The sequence below is a fragment of the Bactrocera neohumeralis genome, chromosome 4 (assembly GCF_024586455.1).
Source record: "Bactrocera neohumeralis isolate Rockhampton chromosome 4, APGP_CSIRO_Bneo_wtdbg2-racon-allhic-juicebox.fasta_v2, whole genome shotgun sequence".
Classification (NCBI taxonomy): Eukaryota; Metazoa; Arthropoda; class Insecta; order Diptera; family Tephritidae; genus Bactrocera; species Bactrocera neohumeralis.
Window position 1 is genome coordinate 83448025 of NC_065921.1, and position 21116 is coordinate 83469140.

Sequence of the window (21116 nt, forward strand, 5' to 3'; positions counted from 1 at the left end):
TTGTGACTAATAAAAAAATTAAGTAGCGGAGAAGGATCGTTTTTGCTTATGTGTATTAAAAAACGTGAAAATATAGTTCATTTGGCAATCCGGATCAAATTTGATCAGCTGTTATGCAATAAATAATATAATATATATAAATCCATTGATTGGTGTGATGTGTGGGAAGTGGCGCCGTCTCGATGAAGCCAAATGTCGCTGAGATCACGAGCTTCAGTTTCAGGTATCAAATAGTCCGTTATAATGGCACAATAACGATCGCCATTGACGGTTACCTTCTCACTGGCACAATTTTTGAAGAAATATGGACTCCACAGGCCCACAAACCACATCAAACTGTTGGTTTTTTAGTTTTGTTTTTGATGAAATGACAGCTCTTTGAATCACTTCAGGTTGCTATTCGTTCCAAATGCGGCAATTTAGGTTGTTTACTTATCCATTGAGCCAGAAATGGGTCTCCTCGCTGAGCAAAATTTGGCTCTAAAAATTCGAAACTTTTCAAGAGCCCGTCTCTCGCGTGATCTGTCAAACAAAAGCTATTGGAAAAAGTACCTCTACTTGGATCGCTCGTTAATAAATATTTTCCTTACTAAAATTCATCTAATCATTTTTTGTAAATTATTTTATTTTTTATTCAATTCTATTTTATTTTACTATCGCTTTTTCCACTTGCATGCCAAGCATTAGCTAGAACTCCAGTGCTAAAAAATTTATGATTGCAAAAATGCATGCAAAATGGTACATAAAGCACAAAGTACACACATGCATATGTATGTGTACCTTTAAGTATGCACGTGTGTGCGCATGGTCACATAAGTTTTTAGCTAATAAAAATTGTAAGTGCCTACACGTCCTTGAATTATCGAGATGCTTATGAAAGCAAAATGGCAAATGGCACATGAAATGCATATAAACATATGACAAAAAATATATACATACATATATATACTACATATATATTTATGTAAAAAAATACTTACTTACATAATCACCAATCCAAATGCAATTTTGTTTATAGTACTTGCAAAAACACTTTACTGCTTTATTAACTTTCTTACATTAAATGTAGTTGTATGCATGTGTGTTTGTATATATGTAAATATGATTTTTTTTTTGTTTTTGCTGTTGCTTATAAATAAATTACCAATAAATTTACTTACAAATGCATGTATATTTGTGATCAGGCTCACTTGGCTCAAGCAATGCGGCAGCGGCTAACACAGGGTGGCGCAAACGGCCTCCAATCAGCCTAGCGACCTCACCGCCTCGGCTGCAGCACTTTTATTGCGACCTTTATTTGCAAACTGCTTGGCCTTGGCCATAAGTTACACTTGACTTAACTAATAAAATGTTAATTGAATTTTAATTACACTTGATTTATAAATTAATGGGACAAAAATGCAGCAGACAATAATATTGTACAATTTTTTACTTATTTATGCACTTACATAATTATTTCTTATGCAATTCTGCTTAAGTAATGAATACAAATTAAATTAAAGTGTTGAATTGACAGTTTAACAAACATTTTAATTAACACAGTGGGCAATAATAGTGTGTATACAAGTGAGGAGTTTGTAAACCTTTGCTACATACATATATGCTGTAAACTGCTTATGCTAGCTACTGTACATTTTTTATTTTTTTTTTTAGATTTTTTCATTAGAATGAGTTTTTCTTTTTTTTTTGAATGATGAAAAGTAGATTTTGTTGGTATTTTCGATGCGCCAAGCGTTACTCACCAGCCAAACGAACGACCTATTTGAAGTTTGATTAGAAATACGAAAAGACTTCTTCGACTACCGAATAAAGCAAATACTCAAACAAACGGGCAGCACTTTTTAATCAAACCTGCGCATGTTTTGTGACGAATGCGTGCAGTTAAATGGCGAATCGAAGACAGCTAATGACAAATTTGAGTTTTTTTTTATTTTAGCAAGTTGTCATAATACTTTTAATGGAGGGTCTAACAATTTTAAAGAGGCTTCAGCTTGTCTAAACTGGATTTTTTAGATTTTTTCTGTCAACAAAAAAGGTCTCCATAATGTTTCCTTCACCAGCGGATATCAAATTGCCCAACTTAGCGGTCTCAAGTCACTAAATTCAGTCATATTAACCAACCAGTTAAGCAAAACGGTTATCTTAACGGTTAAATTTACTGGTTACTGGTAAAATTTACTGGTTACTGGTTAAAGTTTTAATTTTAAGGTTTTTGAAACGTTTATTGCTCTACACTCTTAAATTTAAAGAATTACAGAAGGAGATATAAATCAGCACTCGAAATGAGAGAGTTAAGTTACCCAATATTTTTTTCTTGTTATCAGCATCACATTTTAATAGAGCATTATCGAACCTAAACCTATCATCATAAAAATCGAAACTGAGTTTTTTATTGCTTACGATTTGCTGCCGCTGTCAGACCAATAACCAATATATAACCCATATACAACCCATATATAACCCATATATAACCATTTTATAACCAAAACTCAAATTTTGTTTCAATATGATTGGTTTCTATTATATCGTTTTTCCTTCGTCTGTAAACTTATGCGACGATATTCAGAGCAAGAGGCTTCATTTCAACAATACTTCATGAATTTTGATGTCCTGTCAGAGCAAAAGTATCTCGTTGTAACAAGAAAATTCAAAAAGCTACAGGAAGCTAAAAAAATCGATTGAACTTACAAGCTCGTAGAATGTAAGTGATCTACTGAATAACTTGTCCAGAGCAAAGTTTAACTTGCGGCTATCGTAGGAGTTCTTACTGGACAATAGATATTCATGCGGTGAAGCCTAAAACCTTGTCTGACGCTAGTTGTCAAAGTTGTATGAAGGAGGATGAGGTGGAAACATCCCGGCACTTTTACGTCTATTGTACAGCCTTTGCAAGACTGAGGCTGAAACATCTCGGCAGTCTTATCTTCGACGAACCAGTAGACAAAGCCGAAACTGCAATAAGGCGTTTCAACAAATTTATGATGGACTCAAAGCACCTTGTCGAACTGTAAGGCTCTTATGATCTACTTTTAAGAGTTTTAGATACCACGACGGTGCGATTATCTAAGCTGCGTAAGTGAGATCCCTCATAGATCGTCCTCTTAATCAAACTTTACTTATAAGCTTGTCAAATCAACTAATAAGTTTTTAGGACATTTTTGCCACTGGCATAAAGTGAGCACCAAAAATATGCTAGAGGTGCACGAAACGTAAAAATCATTCTAAGCTGGTGAGAAACCCTGAATTTTACATACAAATATTTCACCAAATTTTACATTCCAAAACTTGCAGTTAACCTCCAGTTCATGATTCAAAAACTACTACCTTCCACTACAGTTACACAACGCCACAAATGCACTACCAATACTTTGCCTGCGCCTGCGTGGGCAGCGGATGATTATAAGCCGCCGCGGCGACTGCTGCCGCGCTGTTCAGCTGATTGTTGTGCGCCGCTGCAGCAGCGCCTGCCGCCGCATAATCATTGAGCGTGTGTTGAGCGACAGCCGCATGCGCGTGATGAGCGGCGGCAGCATTGTAATTGGCGGCCGCTGCTGCCGACTGATTCAGATGGTAAGCGGCTTGTGACCAATTCGTGGTGGAGTCCAGTTTCGAGTAGTTTTCGCCGGTTAGATGTGAGAGTGATGGAGAAATTTTCGAAGCATTCTCCAGCGTCAGCTTAGAGAAGTCATCGATTGAGAGCTTGGAGTAATCTGCAAATGAAAGAGACAATTAAAAACAATATTTCAATATTTTACACCTCACTATCTTCTACCCACCTTGATGATAGTAATTTTGTCCGCCGAAGTGCCCATGTTGAAAACTGCTGGCGAAACCATGTTGCGCCGACTGCGCCACCAAATCATAGCCGCCCATCTGCGTGTGATGGTGTGGATGATGCGCAGCTGCTGCGGCCGCAGCCGCCGCTGCATGCGCCGCATGATTCTCATTCATGCCCGCGCTGGCTGTACTGGCAGCGGCGGGACTATAGCCCGCCATGGAACCGACTGCGGCTAGTGGCCCGAAACCGAGTGGCGCTGTGCCAGCCGCACCGCCGCCCACGCCACCCGGCACACCAGCGCCACTGCCGCCCCCATTCATGGGTGAGAGTCCGGTGCCGGAGCCGCCGGAATGTTTGCGTAGACGCGCGCGCCGATTACTAAACCACACTTGTATGCGCGCTTCGGTGAGGCCCGTGGTCTGTGCGAGTTCCTCGCGTGTATACACATCTGGATACTGTGTGCGTGTGAAGGCGCGTTCGAGCGCCTCCAATTGTTCGGCCGTAAAGGTGGTGCGCGAACGACGCTGTTTACGTTTCAACGGTATGCCAGGCTCCGATTCGGTATCGCTGATATCTGAGTCGCGTCCTGAAAGGAGAGTGGATGTAACGTTGTAATATTTTGTTCTTGATGAAGTGTTAGGAGGGTTTCAAGCTAAGCTTTTCTGTATGAGAATCCTAACTCTGTAGCCTACATAAGTGCAATCCCTTATAAGTTCAGCATGTCTAAACTGGATTTGGTTTTGGATATTTGCAATGCACAAAAAAGGTCTATATATCGTATATAACTTTTAAGCTGCATAAAAGTATACACTGTTCGACCAGATATTTAAGAAACCACAATCCCAAGTTTATTACATTTCCATGAGAATCAACACTTCTTCCACAGAGCAGGCTCAGCAACCCCGCTACAAGTAAAAAAAGTACGACAACTGACCTCGAAGTAAGCATAGCTTTAACTATTTTTATTTTTATGTGTTGCTAGATACCAGTGTCTTGTAAAAGTGCTTTAGGAAGGCAGTTTTCGGCCTACGATAGAGAATATTCTTATGAAATCCTGTTCTCATAACAGTTTCCTTCATTAAATTCTTCTAAGAAGACTTTCATTAAGAGTTCTAATGAGTACTTTTGGATAATCTATTCTTTGGTTAGTCCTTCAGACGCTGAAAAGGCACCAAGTTTCGGCCTCAGCTGATATGACGAACTATTTGAAGACCTTCGACCGTCGACCTTTTTCCCTAATCTGTCTTTTGGAGATAACCTAACCTTTGAGTAGTCCTGCAGACGCTGCCAAGTCTTTCAGTTTCAATTTCAATTCATATGACGAACTATTTGAAGACCTGCCACCTTCTATCAGAATAACTACCCAAAACACTAACCAAAATCTGTATGCCAGTTCAACATGAAAATCAGCGTCAGGTGTCACTATTTTTTGTGTGAATATATATCCACGAATTGCAGTTGCATTTCCCTTATCATCTCTTCCTGGGAAATAAACATATTCAACGCTCCCGCATCCAATCGCGGAGCCCGCCCGAGCGGAATTATTGAAATGTAACCCGAAATTATTCACGCCTCGTAAAAATTAATAGATTTCCACACACACCCCACACAAGCAAGAGAACAAGAACATATGCAGGCATGCAAGTAGCGGAATGCTCCACACTTAAGCAGCTAATAAAGGCATGTAAACCATTTCACTTGCTTAAATTCTATAGCGAGGCATATACACGAGATAATGCGGCCACCAAAGATTTTGTAGCGATTCAGGTAAAGCCAGAAAGCAATATGATTGGAGTCGACACACAGCTATTCTCTAATAAAAAGAATATAAACTAATAAGCAAAGAAATTAACTCGCTTATGACTCTTCACTATTAAGACTTATTATACACTATAGAATGCCGCGTTCTTTTGAATGAGGGAGCTCTATGTCTGTACGACCACCATGCCTTCACAAGCATAGAGACATTTGGAAATACATACAGACATATGCAGATGCTTTACAAAATCAACCGCGAAGCCAACAGTCAACCATAAGCAGATTTTCTCAGCGATACGGCTCGTCAGCTTCCCTGCCCAACGAGCCGCATTGCCCTGGTGGCCACAGTGTGGCTGGGTGTGCAGACAATTAATGCTCCATTGCATTTGAATTCAAACGTCAAAAAGCGTCGCAAATCTGTCAAAAGAACTCGCCGCCTTCGCTGTCGCCGTCGCAGTTGCAGTCACAGCCGCCGCCAATTGTCTAACGCTTAACCTCAGCCCTCGCAGCCTTTCGCGGCATATGGTTCAGCTGCTTAAATTGGTGCTTGTTAGTACTCGTTTGGTGTCCATAAGCTAAGTGGGAAATTATGCCGTGTTAAATACTCTGAGGGCTTTAGCTTGCATGAAATGTTTAAAGAGTTTCACTACAACTTAATTATGTTGCCTGTTCAGCCATTTGAACAGTTAACTTGGCTGAAATTGGCACACAAATTTGCGATGCTCTCTGATGGTCATACAAACGAGGAATTATTTGGCATCACAACTTTCCCTCCTGCTGCCTTTGAAAGAGCCGTTCGATAGTGATCAGTAAATAGACGAGCAATGCACCCAACCCTAGGTCTATTGGGCCCATAGTAATCAATAGTTTACCGCAATAGATCAGCGTTTCGGCTTTGTCAGTTCCGATCCATCTTGTATTTGGAGTTTGGCAACTTTGATTGAAGTCGGAGTTCCAATTATATTTCTGTCTGTAGAGCCCAGTTATTATCGGAACTGGTATTATCTTCGCTCATTCATAAAAGCTACTTACTGGTTTAAGTTCCTTCACAAAGATGTCTTGCGGAAAGTCTAAGACGGATAAAGTTTATGTCCGCTAGGACTTTGTTATAGAAAATGAAACGGATCTTTTTAACCTTACCGCTCATAGGCACAACGGATTTCTCATGGATAAACAACCCAAAAGAAAATACTACTCGAACCGGTGGTAGTCCAGTATAACCGTCCTTTCTGGGTTGAGGTTTCCAATAACATCGGTATAGATATTGACTGGCTCTAGTGTTTCTTCCGTTGTCCACCTATGAGTATCGAATATCGTCTTCCTTCCGTAAGCAATGGCCTGGATTGGTATGCACTCACCATAGAGCTTGATTTTCTAAGTCAACGCTTCCAACCATAATCTCGGCAGGACAAAATCTTGGGGAATACTTTAGTCCGAGCTTTCGAGCCATTATGTCCATTCGACTTGAGACGAAAGTTTGGAACTATATATATTCGCCATAGAGCTCATATAATTTGTCATCCTATCTTCTTGGGTTCTCACCACTCACACGGATGGTTACAAAAACCTTGCGGAGAACGATTCTCTCGATGGCTCCAACTTCGACATCGACTAGTTTCTGCGTCTGTTATACGACAATGACAGAGACTAATAGAGCGTAGTTTTTGTTCGTCGAACTAGGAATAAGCTTCTCATCTGCAAACGGATCCCAAAGTACCACCTGTTGACTGGAGTTCTTCTACGCTTGATCTTCAGGCTTAAATTATGCTCACTCATTGTTCCCGTCTTGCTATATAGTGCAGGGGCATAGGGGATGACAGCATCTGATGAGTCGACTTTGCGAGTTTTCGAGAGAAAGGTTCTGCGGAAGATTTATGGTTCTTTGCGCTTTGGCAACGGCGAATACCGCAATCGATGGAACGGTGAGCTTTATGAGATATACGAAGGCATTGACATAGTTCAGCGAATTAAGAGACAGCGGCTTCGCTGGCTAGGTTATGTCGTCCGAATGGATGAAAGCTCTGAAAGTATTCGACGCAGTATCCGCCGGGGCAAGCGCTCCGTTGGAAGGTAGAGAAGGACCTGGCTACCTTTAGAATCTCCAGTTGTGTCAATAGTCACGTAGTTCCCAAGACGCGAGCAATCTTTGTGTGTGGTCTCCAAGTACTTTTCGGTCCTCATTCATCACAAAACCAACTTCCATCGCTTTTTTCTCTAGGCAATAAAAGGCTGCTCTAACAATCGGTTTTTAGGGCCTACGATGTCAATTCCCGTATTCCCGTAGCAATGTACTTTTAAAGTGGACTTCTTATGTCAAATTGTTTACTTCCACGATTCAGCTATATATTTTTCTCAGTGCAAACGCTGTCAAACACCTTCGCATTTATCTGTCCACATCTTAACACTTTCGTGAAAAGAATTCATTGTGACAGTTTCATTACACTTCAAATCAGCATAACATAAAAATGACAATCTGCGCACAGTAGTTGACAGCTGTTACAACGGATTTCATTACATAACAACGACAAATGTCAAAGAGCTGTCACATGTCAGATGCAAAATAGCGAAACCGTGAAGAAAAAAAAAACAAAAACGAATGTTAAATATGCACTAAACCAAATGCCAAATTTAATTGAGTATCCACTTACAGTTCGGGCGCAGAACAACAACACAAATATCACACACGAACCAGGTCCATAAATAAACAACATACATAAAACTAGTAACACACTATTTAGTTGTTGGTTTTTTTTCGGCAAACACGATCTCATAGTTGTCGTCCGTTCACTTGTCTGCTTTCATGACAATGTCACATAACAAGCCGCCAGCGACGGGCGAGCCGACGAGTAACTGGTTGGTTGACTCTCAAAAGTGCCGCGCTCAAATCGCGCATGAAGCGTGCGGGTGTTCCCATGTGTCGGTTCTTACCACCGCCACGCCGCAGCCACAGCTAATGCCGTTGTTGCTCACCGCAGTGTGTTCTATTTGAGTTGGCAAGAGATTTGTGGGCGTGGTTGTCAATGTCGGTTATGCGCCGAAGATCATGGCAAATTATTTAGAGAGCTCATTACAAAATAGTGTCATAAAAAGGCACACACACAAACGACACTTACTTAAGCTGAAGACGACTAATCCGTGTGTGCAACTCCTTCGCGTTTTCCCTGTTAGATAAAAGTGAAAAGGCCGACGGTGGTATAGGCAGTTTGGGAAATTATTCAACGAGATCGCAAGCTCATTTTTCAGGCACTAAAGTGCCAGCCGGTGTTCGGCAAAGCAATTGTATGAATTAGAAGTGGTCATGGTGCAACGTAAATGCCGTTAAATAGCGTGTATTTTCGTGGTTTTGCCATTTGTGCAATTTGACATGGTCGCATCGCCGTGTTTTTGACACTCGGTGCCACAGTTCTACTAAATTCTTACCATACAAACAAATTTATAAACTTATGAAACACTGAAACACCGCCGGCAGACTTGCAGTTGCCGTAGTATCGATGTACTTCGCGTTTATTTACAAACGAAAAGTCTTGCGTCTTTGCTCATGTGTTATGCTCCACTGTGTGGTCCTTAGCGTTGCACGTTCATTAATGGTTTCACTTGCGTAATCCTTCTATTGTCTCCGAAAGTCCTATTGACTTATATGTTAGGTATTGTTCTCGATTTCTTTGATTATGCCGGAAATTGTGTGTTGCTTCCGAATTTATGCACTTGCGGCTTAAAATAAAAAATGCTACCGCTTCCGCAATTTAATGACGATTATCCTTGAAAGGACACCTTAGAACCATGTATATTGAAATACCGATATCATGAAAGAGAAATGAAAAGACATTTCTCGGTACGCACGCTTCTAGTATATTTACTGCTTTCGTTGAAAATAATAATTTTTGTTTGGCAAATTTGGCTTTGATGTGACCAAAGGCATAAGTCCGAATGTTGGATGATATTCGACGCCGAAAATCTACTAATGCTTTTGATCAGGTTAAAATCTTCAAAGTAGAAGGTACGATGGAAGTCAAATATTCATTGGTAAAGAAATTTGTCAGACATAATCCTGGCTTACAAGTAGTAGAACTTAAATTTTTAGGATAAAATGAGAATGTGGTTATCTTTTTCTCTTGAAGATATGAGAAACGGAACCGCAGAGTGAAATCGTAATATTTTTTGGATATTGCTGCCGAAATGACGTTATTCTGAAATTAACAGAGCTCTGTTTGTGGCTACTTTGGCTGGGTTTAATGAGATAAAGTGTTAAGAATAACCAGATCCACCCAAAACTTTTACTTCAAACTTGAGCGTTCGCTTATTACAATGAATTATTTTCAATACCTGCAAAGTCATCCGATTATTGTCCGATATCTAGTTTTTAAAAGATGGGAATGTTCTTCGCTGAATTTCAGACTCGTGATTTTTATAATATGTAGTTAAATAGTTTAGATTAGATCATTATGACTGACAATGGAACTTTTTCGCTCTGTCTGATGTTTTCTGTGATATGCTTCACCAATAATATTAATAGACATTTAGCTGTCGGCTGGTAACTCTTAAACCAGCTTGTAGTTTCGCCGAAATCGACCTTTCTTATCGCTAGAGTTCAAGTTCGACGACTTCATCTGCGCCAGCCAGTACGAACTGAGACAAAACTTGGGAAATCGCTAAGTCCGAACTTTCAATCCATGATCCCTGTCTGATTTTATGCTAACACTTCGCGAATCCCTAAGGCAGACTTTTTCATACGTGATCTCAGTTCAACTTAAGAGAAAACTTGGAAGTCACTAAGTCCGAGCTTTTATTTCTCTACCAGTGTACCGTGAGACAATAGCTTTAGAAATCACGAAGTTCTAGCTTTGGTTCCATGATCTCAGTTCGACTTGAGACAAAAGTTTAGAGAGTTTCTAAGTCAAACCTTTCAACCAAAACTCCGGCTTTCAATCTGTGATCCCCATTCGACCTGAGAGAAAAGTTTGGAGGTCCCTAAGTCCAGCTTTCAATTAATAATACCAGTCAGCCAAAATTTCGAGGAATCACTTAGTTAGAGCTAATAATCCATGAACTTAGTTCAACTTGAGACAAAAATTTGTGGAATCTCTAAGTTTGAGCTTACAATCTGTGATCTCAATTCGATTTGAGACAAAGGCTTGGAAATCCCGAAGTCCACGCTTTCAATCAGTAACACCTGTCAGACAAAATCTCTTAGCCAGAGCTAACAATCCATGATCTCAGTTCAACTTGAGACAAAAACTTGTGGAATCCCTAATTCTGAGCTTCCAATACATGTCACAGTCTGCCGTGAGACAAAAGCTTCGGGAAGCAAGAGTTCCGAGTTTTGATTCCATGATTCCACTTCGAATTGAGACATAAGCTGAGGGAATTCGTTAGTCAGAGCTTCCAATCACAATTTGGACATGACAAAATCTTGGGAAATCTCTTAGTCCGTGCTTTCAATCTATATGTAGACCGATTTAAGACAAAAACGTGTGGAATCTCTTAGTCCGAAATATACATCCATGAACTCTTTTCAACTTCAGACAAAAGGAGTTGTTGGGTAGTTCACGGTTCAGAGCTTGCAATAAACAATCCCGATCTTTCAAATCGTGCTCTCAGTTCGACTTGAGACAAAGGCTTTGGTAGTCTTCAAAGTCCAAGCATTTAATCCAAGATTTCAGTCCGACCTGAGACAAATGCTTTGAAAATCCGACGGCGCAATAGGATTATTATAGACAACTGAAGTTAAAGGTAAGTCAAGTATCTACTTGTTGGAAAGACCATTTTCGATAACAGGGTCTTTGCTTAGCTAATATACATACATAATTAAACTTGTTGTGTTCTTCTACCATATAGCGGACTCTTCAATCTATGGAGTGAAAAATATAACCGGAGGATGTAGTCATGTTTAGAAGAACACGCAGGTGAGGAAACTTCTCTGATTGCCATTAACTTGGGAGTGGCCAGAAACGATTCCTTTACATACATACATTACAGCTCAAGACTTCCGGTCCTAGACCAAGTATCCTCTGGGTAGCCAAAGAACATCCGTTTGAAGGCGAGCTAAAGTGAGAAGGCGAAAAATCCCCCCCACAGGGTTGTGCGCTGGGTTTGGAATCCAGCACATACGCCCCCAATGTAAAGCCTCGTATGCTCAATAAGAAAATTCAAAATATTGAAATTAGGAAGCCGTACCTTTTACGGGCTGAAAAAAGATGGGCCGGACATGTGTGAAATTGTGGATCTTTTTATCATTCTACAAAGATTTTCTGTGAGAGACATGTGAAGATTTGTTAGAAGTACAAATACAAGAACTAATGTGTTAAACAGTTCATGACAGCTTTCGTTTTTCCGCTTTTAAGGAGGATGGGTCAAAATTTGTATAGTTTTCCTGCTTCAAAAGTTTCTGTAGACTATATTTTTTATATGCTTAAGTACTCTCTAAACTATTTAGGACCTTCAGTTAATATGACTGATATTTACATTTTAATCTGTGCCGCATTAATAAGTTTCGCCCACAAATCTACCTCCAAGGCAACCAATTTTCCCATCAACTAAATTCCACAGCGTACTAATTACTGTCAATTTGACTTAATTACATAAGATTTTCGTAAAAAAAGATAAAAATTTGAATAACGAAAACCTATTTAACACAGCGAGGTACTTGATCACAACAAAATTCCCCAAGAGACACCTACAAACGCCACACACGCACTCACACAAAGTTCGACTCTCGACGCTCGACACAAAACTAATTTTTTCCCAACGGACTAAACAAACCGAACTAACACCGAAACTACAACAACAACAAACAAACTAAAGTGTGATAATACATTAATAAAGAATATTTTGTAACTCATCAACGGCCACAGTGAGTTGGCGGCGTTGCCTCGAGAAAATGTGAGCCAAGAGATGAAAACCACCGCACACAGGACACCCCGTCGCGTATTAAAGATGCCGCACCGGAGCGGTGCGTTTGAAGTGCGGCCTTTGCTTTTGTTTGGTTGACACTTTTTTTCGGGCATGAACGAATTTGCTGTCAATGCCGGTGTCGAACGGCAGCCAACAGTGTGAGGCACAACTATTGCGCCGCTGAATGCTCCAAATTCACACACACACACACGCGGGCGATTTGTCTGCCATACAACTTTTGTGCAGAGTGAAAGAGGCCTGGGCGTTGTGGGATGCGCCTACGGCTTCGAGAACATATACAACTCCGCTTATGAGCACGACCACCACAAATGACATATGAGCCTGTCGTGACGGTGGCAGAAAATAAAGGAAGACGAAGACGAAGGCACAAAAGGCTAATTGTGCAGCCAAGACCAGATCGGACCGCACACACAGGCGGTGAACGAGTGCGGTGAAGCAAGTGCAATTCCTGCGGAGAGAGCGCATATGACGTGTGAGAGTCATGGCACTGCCGCTACGTGAGCGAATTTGCGCAATCATGTTGGTCAGCGAGCGGTCATTTGTCTTGTGACAGGATGGCGGCGCATGAGCAAGCAGAAGTGACTGGGTATGTGTGAGAGCGAGAGAGAGAGAGCGCGCGCATGAGAGCGTATACATACGTACATGAAGATTAATGAATCGCCACGACATTGGGCATTTGTGTGAATCATTAGGAGGAGGTGTGAAATAATTTACACACGCTTAATGAGCGGACAAAAGGATCAGTGGCCCTACCAGAGACAGGCAATGCGACGGTGTGTGCGCAAAAACAAAAACCCAAAGCAATGAGTTACGGGCGTCAGCCGGTCTTTGAAGTGAGAACACTGTGCAATTTGCTTTTTTTTGCATTGCCGCTCACCTGCGCCCAACCAGCCTTTAAGGACAATGGTGTATAGGTCGTTTGTTGCTGAATGTTAGAGCCTGTGAACCTGTTTGCATGCGCGCCGCTCACCTCAAGGATAATAAACAAAAACATTCTCGCCTCATTTCAGTTTCGCACACAGGCAGTGCGTCAATAAAAGAATCGGAATCAAAATAGAAGCCAAAGTTCGGCATTTGGTGCGTTGTCGGCGCATAGTCTGTCCGCGTTTGATCTTCGTCCAAACAATGCAAGCAAGTTGTCCGACTTTTTATGTAACAATAGCTGCCATTCTGTCTGCTCCGCTGCGTGTTTTGTAAATATCTGCAGCGTCTTCCCCTGTCCAACCATTTTTTGTTTATTTTTTTTTGTGGTCTTCTATGGATTTTTATAACCGACTTCGTTTTTTTCACTTTACCTTGTAATTATTAATTGGCTCAAGTGATTTTTGACTTCTTGTCTGCGGCGAAATCGCTTTGGTCTTTTGATTGTGCGGTTAAAGCGCCTACACCTCTTTCAAATGGACTGCCGTGTTGTGGGACTTGCCAGATGTTTTACAAATTACTGCAATATTTATCAGGATTTAGACACTTTGTCTATTGTATGACGGAGGGCGTGGTAATGATATTATTTTTAAGCGGCAGTTAGTTTTTTGAGGTTAGAAAAATTTTCGACCAGAAAATCTTAAAAACCCTAAATTGAAACAGTCAATTTGTAGATATGATAGCAGATTCTGTAGAAATAAGTTCTAAGGAAAGACGCTGAGGAGGCCATCGAATGTTATTCCGAAACTATCTGAAAACTGTCTCTAAACAAACCTTATGTAATACTAATTGCACTCTTTCACTTTCAAATTATGATCGCGAAGTTTACAGATCCAGAGTCCAGTGATTTATAAGGCAGTGGGCTTAAAGGCATTAAAATTATTATAAATCAACACAATTCTCTTGCAAACTCACAATGCTTTCAGACTGAAACCCGAATTATCTTTGAGAACATATCTTCACAGTAAGGGTAAACGTGGCATCTGACACTTTCGGATTCTGATAGACGCGGTAGCCAATTCGAGTAGAGTCTCGAGACTTAACTGATAGAGAGAGATTTCAGATTTTCGAGAGTCAACTGTGATCTGGAGCAGTTGATAGACGCTGTAGCCAATTCAAACAGAGCTTCGGAACTTAACTAAAAAAGAGAGATTTATGATTTGAGATCTGAGAGCCACCTGTAATCGGCAGTGTTTTTCAACAAGATGGCTCACTATCAGCTAAAATCAATGTGAGACAAGCGACTTGTTCTGTAATGGAAGTTTCGAGTCCGTAATTTGAAGTTGAAGTACTCTTAGGTTTGATGGCTGATCCAGAGCCATCCAGAGACTACAATACGCAGTCCTTTCTGAAGGCATAAAAATATAACTTCATCTTGTGATCAATAAAACCTGGCTCAGGCGTTTAACTTATATTCCTACCCTGAAAGTAAGAGCGCCGAAGAGTCTGAGAATTGATCAAGAAGGAAGTATTTTCACCTCGTATTCTTCTATGTAGCTTCTGCAGCTGGCGTCCGGTAAGATTCCTAACCTCTCAGCATGGACGTCTATAAGACTAGGACCTGTTAAAACTCCACAACTAGGTAAAGGCTAGCCGTGATGAGAGCAAGGAGATCACTGAATTTCTTACAATCGATCTTGTGTGGAAAAAAGGTCCTGTGACAGCGCATTAAACGATAGCCCAGCGTTGGCCAAGTAGCTGTGAAGGCAAGCTGCCCAGTAGTAGTACACAGGAGGAGAGGGGACCACCAACCTATCAGCTTTGCAGTTGCCTACGATTCCGCTGTGGCCTCATACTACACTCATACTAGTCTTGTCACAAAGTGACTCGCTACTATTAATAACAAGGTAAGGCATTCCTTAAAATAAGAGAGTTGAAGGCTAGTATCGCTGTCATGCCAATAGAGTAGATAGTACTTCTCTGAAGGACGCTGCACTCTGGAGCGGTAAGTGGATCACTATCTAATAGCGGCAATATCGGCTTGAAAAACACTTGAAAAAAACGCTTTAACCATCAGTAAAGATGATCACTGCTGATCACCTCCAACTTTTTGTACTTAGCCACAACTTCTTCGCGGATATGTGGACTGAGAAAAAACCGCCAAAGTTGGGTTAAAGTTGGTGATGTAAAATCTAAAGAAATTTTCCTACAATTTTATGACTGTCTTATTCCTAATTGAGGACTGTACTTCATCTAAATGTATAATTAAGCAACGTCTACTAAACAAACCATGTAAATGGGCGCAAGTAAGACTTTTGGAAAGATAGGGATACCGTCCTTAAATATTGTTCTATGAGCGTTGGACTCAAGAAGTCGCAAGAAAGGGAATCGCCTTGTTTGAAACTTCGTTTGGTACCGAACGGCTCGGAGAGGTCCCTCCCGATCCTGACGGAGCTTTTGGTATTGCTCAACGTCATATTACACAGCCATATTAGTTTTGCGGGGATACCTAATTCAGACATAGCACCAAAAAGCTCGAGCTGTCAAAAGCAGCTGTGAATAGTACAGACCCGAAAAGTTCTGGCGACGTTAAAGCGTCGTTTCGCCAATTGAAAGATAGTTTTCGGACAGCTTGAACCCACGTTCTTAACTGGTGTGCCAAAATCATAAATTAACAAACTTCGTCTTTCTTGAAAAGATCGCGAAAGCTCTTGCAAGTTAGCGAGCTTTAAATTTTAGAAGTCCAGAAGGACTTGCATATAATCTAACGGTATATTTGTAAAATTTGTTTAATTTTTTTCTTAAAAATACAGCATAAATGTAAAACGGTTTCAAAATCAACTTCCATCAGATAGTGATTCCATAAAAATGACGGAAGTCGAAAATGCAATTAAAAAGAAAGAAGAAAGTTCTAAACCATAAAAATGTAACGGCACAACGTTTTCAGAACTGCCAAAGCAAACACTTGTTCGCATTTCCCAGCGAACTTAATAAACGTGTAATGCTTCGGTACAAGTAAATAGAGTAATTAAGTAATCATCCACAAGTAATTGCCACATCCGAGAGCGTTTAAGCCACAGCTCATAGGAAGTATGATTTTCCGCCACTTAAGAGCACCGGCTTACATAACACAGAAATATATGATTCTATATTTTCCAAAACAGTTAACGCCACATGATATTTCCGTTCGACCAGCACAATTAGCCAAACCCAAACTATAAGACAGCTTTTGCCATTTACAACAACAACAACCGGTTAAACGATTTTAGGCGATAATTAGGCAATTTACAATGAAATAATTAACTATACGTCGAAATACGTCGAAATAGGCGGTAATTGGCACATCAATTCGTAGCAAATCAAAGTTCACACGCTCGGCTTGAGCCGATGATTTCAACTGCCTCCATTTTATTTTCGGAAAAAGCGCCAATTATACAAGCCGTTAGTTACGAAAATAGCCAATTTGTGCGCATGGGGCAACGAAGCGAGTGTTTTAGTTACGCAGCGTTGTATTTCTATGGTGGCCAACTCTCTCGCACACGCTCTCACTCTCAGCTATTTTACGGTTTTTCGGCGATTTCGTAAATTTGCGGTTAATTGGACAGTTATAAAGTGCGCTTTGTGCGGTGTGAAGTGTAATTTTCCGGCTCACGATGAACTTTGGCGCGCCACGGGTCACAAGCTTACAAAACGGTCGAACAAAATTTGCTAAATTTTGTTGTACATTTCAAAATTTTTTTGTTTGACTTTTTTTTATTTTGTTTTATTTTTTTCCTTTACTTGTTATGAAAAATCCGCCAAATGGCCGATATTTCGGAAAACAATTTATCAAAAACTCACATGGCGGCGTGCGGTGCCACGCAGAAGTGTGAAAAGAAGCCGCCGTGGGGACACAACAACAGCGCGCGCATATGGCAAGCGATAGCACAGCGTGGCGTAAGTGTAGAGGAAATAAAAATATTGGAGAATAAAATAAAAAAGCTTATAAAATAAAAGAGCTGAATATCAGTGCTTACAAAATGCGTGAGGACATAAAGGGTGGTCCGTGTAGTGGGTTCTACATCACAATACATTCCAATACCATTCCAGAGCACAAGTTGGAGAGATTTATTTCATTTATTTTGCCGCCTCTACTAGCTTCAGATATACTTTTAGAACAGTCTTCCAAGTTCTTTATGTCTTTTTCTGTCCTCATTTTGCTGATAGCACTCTTAATATTTGCCATAGTGGCCTGAAACTCTCAAGGATTATTCGCTAAATTAATAGCCAATATTGTTGTACTAGTCTTCTGAGAATATTCTGTCACTTTCCGGCACTATTTCATTGTTAGCTCTCCAGAATTTGCCTTAAGAACCTCAATTTCTCATCGATAGCTCGCGGAATCCTACAAAAGATCATATTTACTCTGAGGTAGCCGAATGAAATCATGGAATCTGAATCTCCGTTTTATATGGTCAACGAACTTGTCGAGCATAAAATCCCTGCCATAGCATTTGCGAAAACCCAAAAGCTTCCGATTCCATTCTTTCAATTTTTGTGCCAAAAGCCCTTAGCGAGTATCACTTTTTAGGTTAGGTTAGGTTAAGGGGTCGGCATGAGTGTACACCTCTTTCCAACAGGTGCTACTTTGGACTGAGTAGGCAATTGAAAAGTAAAGTCCTCTCTCGACGAACAAAGAAAACTCTACAATTTCCTGTTCCCGTCCTGTTATGTGATGCGGAGGCATGGACATCATCTGAAGACTCGGCCTAAGGAGTGTCCGAGGGAAAGATGGAAAGAGGAAGATTTTTGGTCCTTTGCGTATTGGCAACAGTGAGTTCCGCAGTTACTGAAACGATGATCTAGCTGATATATACGACGACATCAACTTAGTTCAGCGAATCAAGAGACAGCGACTGCACTGGCTAGGTCATATTGTCAGATGGAAGAGAACACTACACAAATGAAGGTTTTCGATTCAGTACTCATCGGTGGAAGCAGAGGAAGAGAAAGACCTCCACTCTGTTGGAGAGATCAGGTTAATAAGAACCTGACTGCACTTGGTATCTCAAGTTGGCGCCAAATAACAAAAAGAAGAAACGACTGGAGCGCTGTTGTTAACTCGGCTATAACCACGTAAACAGTCTCTACGCCAGTAAAGAAGAGGAAGAAGCTTAATAGGTCAATACTAACAGGGATCTCATTGAAAGAGCTTAGAACCACGGTCCGTTGTGGTACATAAAAACCCCTATATACTGGAACATAAGATACCTAGAAATCGGTAAAGCTCTTTAGGCTTATCACAAATTTGTTGAGACGGCTAATGTCAGTTTCGTCTATGTCTACTGCTTCACCGAAGCTAAGACTATCGAGATGTTTTCGCCTCAGTTTGCAAAGCCTGAAGAATATATGAGAAAGTAAATGGATGTTTTCACTTCACCCTTATCCAAAGTTCTAAAACCATGGCAACTAGCGTCCGACAAGATTTTTAGCCTTACTGCGTGAATGCCTATTGGACAGTATCCAGTAAGAACCCCTACGATTGCGACAATCCTGCGTTTTATTCTACCTCAAAAGGATGTACCAGTTATACATAGAGTTGGTCCAGTGCTAGAACACAAGAGTCCAATGGAGATCGAACTCGATCTCATTCCGACTTGAGTGTGGCAAGAGACTCTCAAGACTTTTTCTCCCTAAAATGAAATCTGCCTTACTAATGATCAGCTGCAAGTTCCACAATTTTTATAGCCGATATAGTATATATGCTCGCACAAAAACTTCATGCACGAACCACCCTATATTACACTGGGTAACTCTCCACAGTAGCCGCATATTATTGGCAGTGTAATCTGTTACTGCCACCGTCATTAGGGGAGTCAATCTAAACCGCATGACCCTGCGGTTGATAGCCAACAGTGTTACGCAACCACACAGCTGAGCTAGACACTTGTGCATAACAATAACAACAGCTGACACAAAAATAGCTGCGGAATGCCACGACTCATAAGCGTAGATATCATTCCAGCGCGCCGCACATTAATAATGTTTGCGGTAATAACAAATTAATATATTGTCTAACATTTAAAAAACTAATTGAATTTCTGCTTTGTTATCGCTACACACACACACACACTCACCTACCCGTTTAGCTACCTAAAATGTTGTATCAGTTGGCTGTTTGGTTCAGCGCGTTTGTTGGATTGCTCATTTGTGCGCTTGGAGCTCGGCTTTGACGGGATATTAGCTGTCGGCCGCGCTGGTTAGCCACACTCACACGTCGCTCTTTTAATTAAGAGTTATTGTTGCGTATTGTTTGAGCGTTTGCTGAGATTAATCGCCATACGCTTGGGCTACGTCGGCCACCGTTGGCTGGTTAAGTGCCGCTGGTTCAACGGTTGACCGGTCGCTTGGTTGGTTGGTCGGCTGGCGGCTTGATAGGTGTTGAAAATGGGCAGTAAAAGTTTTGATATGCCATTTTAAATGCATGATTTATCAAATGACTATTTAACCTCACTATTTAAGCGTTATTTTAGTGAGTTATGCTGGCAGACGGCGGGCTTAAGCCATTCACAATGTTGGAAGGCAAGGGTTGGCGTTGTGGGTAGCAATGGCAGTAGCGATCATTAGCGTATTTAAATAACTTTAGGCATTGATTGGCTATACTGTTATTGTTTTTAATAACGCTATTACAACTACGACTTTAATTACAACAAAAATTACAACCAGAAGTACAACTACAATTAAAACCACTATTACAATTACAACTAATGCGCCTGAAACTTCATCGTGCCACTAATCGCACCTTTTACTTTCGGCTATATAAGCGTCTTAATATACCTCCATTCATCACTTCCCTATTTGGACTCGTTTAGTTTTAATTAATTGCCCGTGATTTGTCATATTTATTCAAATTAAACAAAAATATTTTAGTATTTTTTATAAGGGACGAAAGCAGTACTAACTGGTATTCTATTAGTTAAGTTATCCGAAATATTTCTGGTAATCGAAAAGTTAAAGCTAAATTTAGACCCACATTTTGTAGTTCACTTTCAACAAAAAATGCCACGAATTTAGCTAAATGGTCAGAGTCTGACAGCTAAGCGCGAGACTTATCTGGTTTTATGTCTTACTTTCTCTACACAAATACAAATTTTTGGTATTTTACAGGTTATGAAAAAGAAACTGATAACTTTTTTTGTACTCCGAAAAATTGATTGATAAACAAACTCTCTTGAAGTGTGAGCTCTGAATATTAATTACAAAAATTCTGCGTTTTTCACTTTCCGATTTTTTCTTATTGTTATTTTTTTCATAATTCACTGACAGGATTGAGAGAAGGTACTAACTATTATAATGTTAAATAAGTGATCAGATATCTCATATCTCAAAGCATTCCGTGAGATCATGAGGCCATAGAAAACTTGCCACATGTGAAACGTCCTTCCACATAACCATTTATCAGATAACGGCGAAAAAGTTAAAGAAACCGTGCTTTGAGCTCGGCATGTTGGCAGCAAAGATATATCAGAATACGTGGAACCTCTTTTAGCAGGTTAGCAATAGAGACATAGCAGAGTAGTTCAACATCTCTTAAACGTCGACTTAAAAATTGTTTGGTTAATATTTTTGGATAGAAAACATTTAGGGATTATCAAAATACCTGAAACCCTTTTCTTATAAAAATAATATTGAAAATATTTTTTTTTGTCAGTCCGGGTAAATTTTGATCAGGTGATGTCTATATACATATTTGTGCTTTACTTTTATGAAACCCCTTTTTCAAAAACAATGTCGAGTAGTGGTCGCGAAAAAATAAATTTCCTGAAAA

The 21116-nt window shown here is 40.3% G+C and overlaps 1 protein-coding gene across 1 annotated transcript in view; it reads right to left on the reverse strand.

The window, feature by feature from the left end:
* Nucleotides 1-1169: 1169 nt before the first annotated feature.
* The window catches only part of LOC126755144 (protein gooseberry-neuro), a 79851-nt gene continuing 59904 nt past the window's right edge, over nt 1170-21116 (reverse strand). Inside the window, exons 4-5 of the mRNA XM_050467515.1 lie at nt 3777-4364; nt 1170-3710 (exon numbers count right to left, since the gene is read on the reverse strand). Of these exons, the coding sequence (XP_050323472.1) occupies nt 3358-3710; nt 3777-4364 (941 nt within the window). The 3' untranslated portion in view covers nt 1170-3357. The remainder of the gene's footprint in view (nt 3711-3776; nt 4365-21116) is intronic.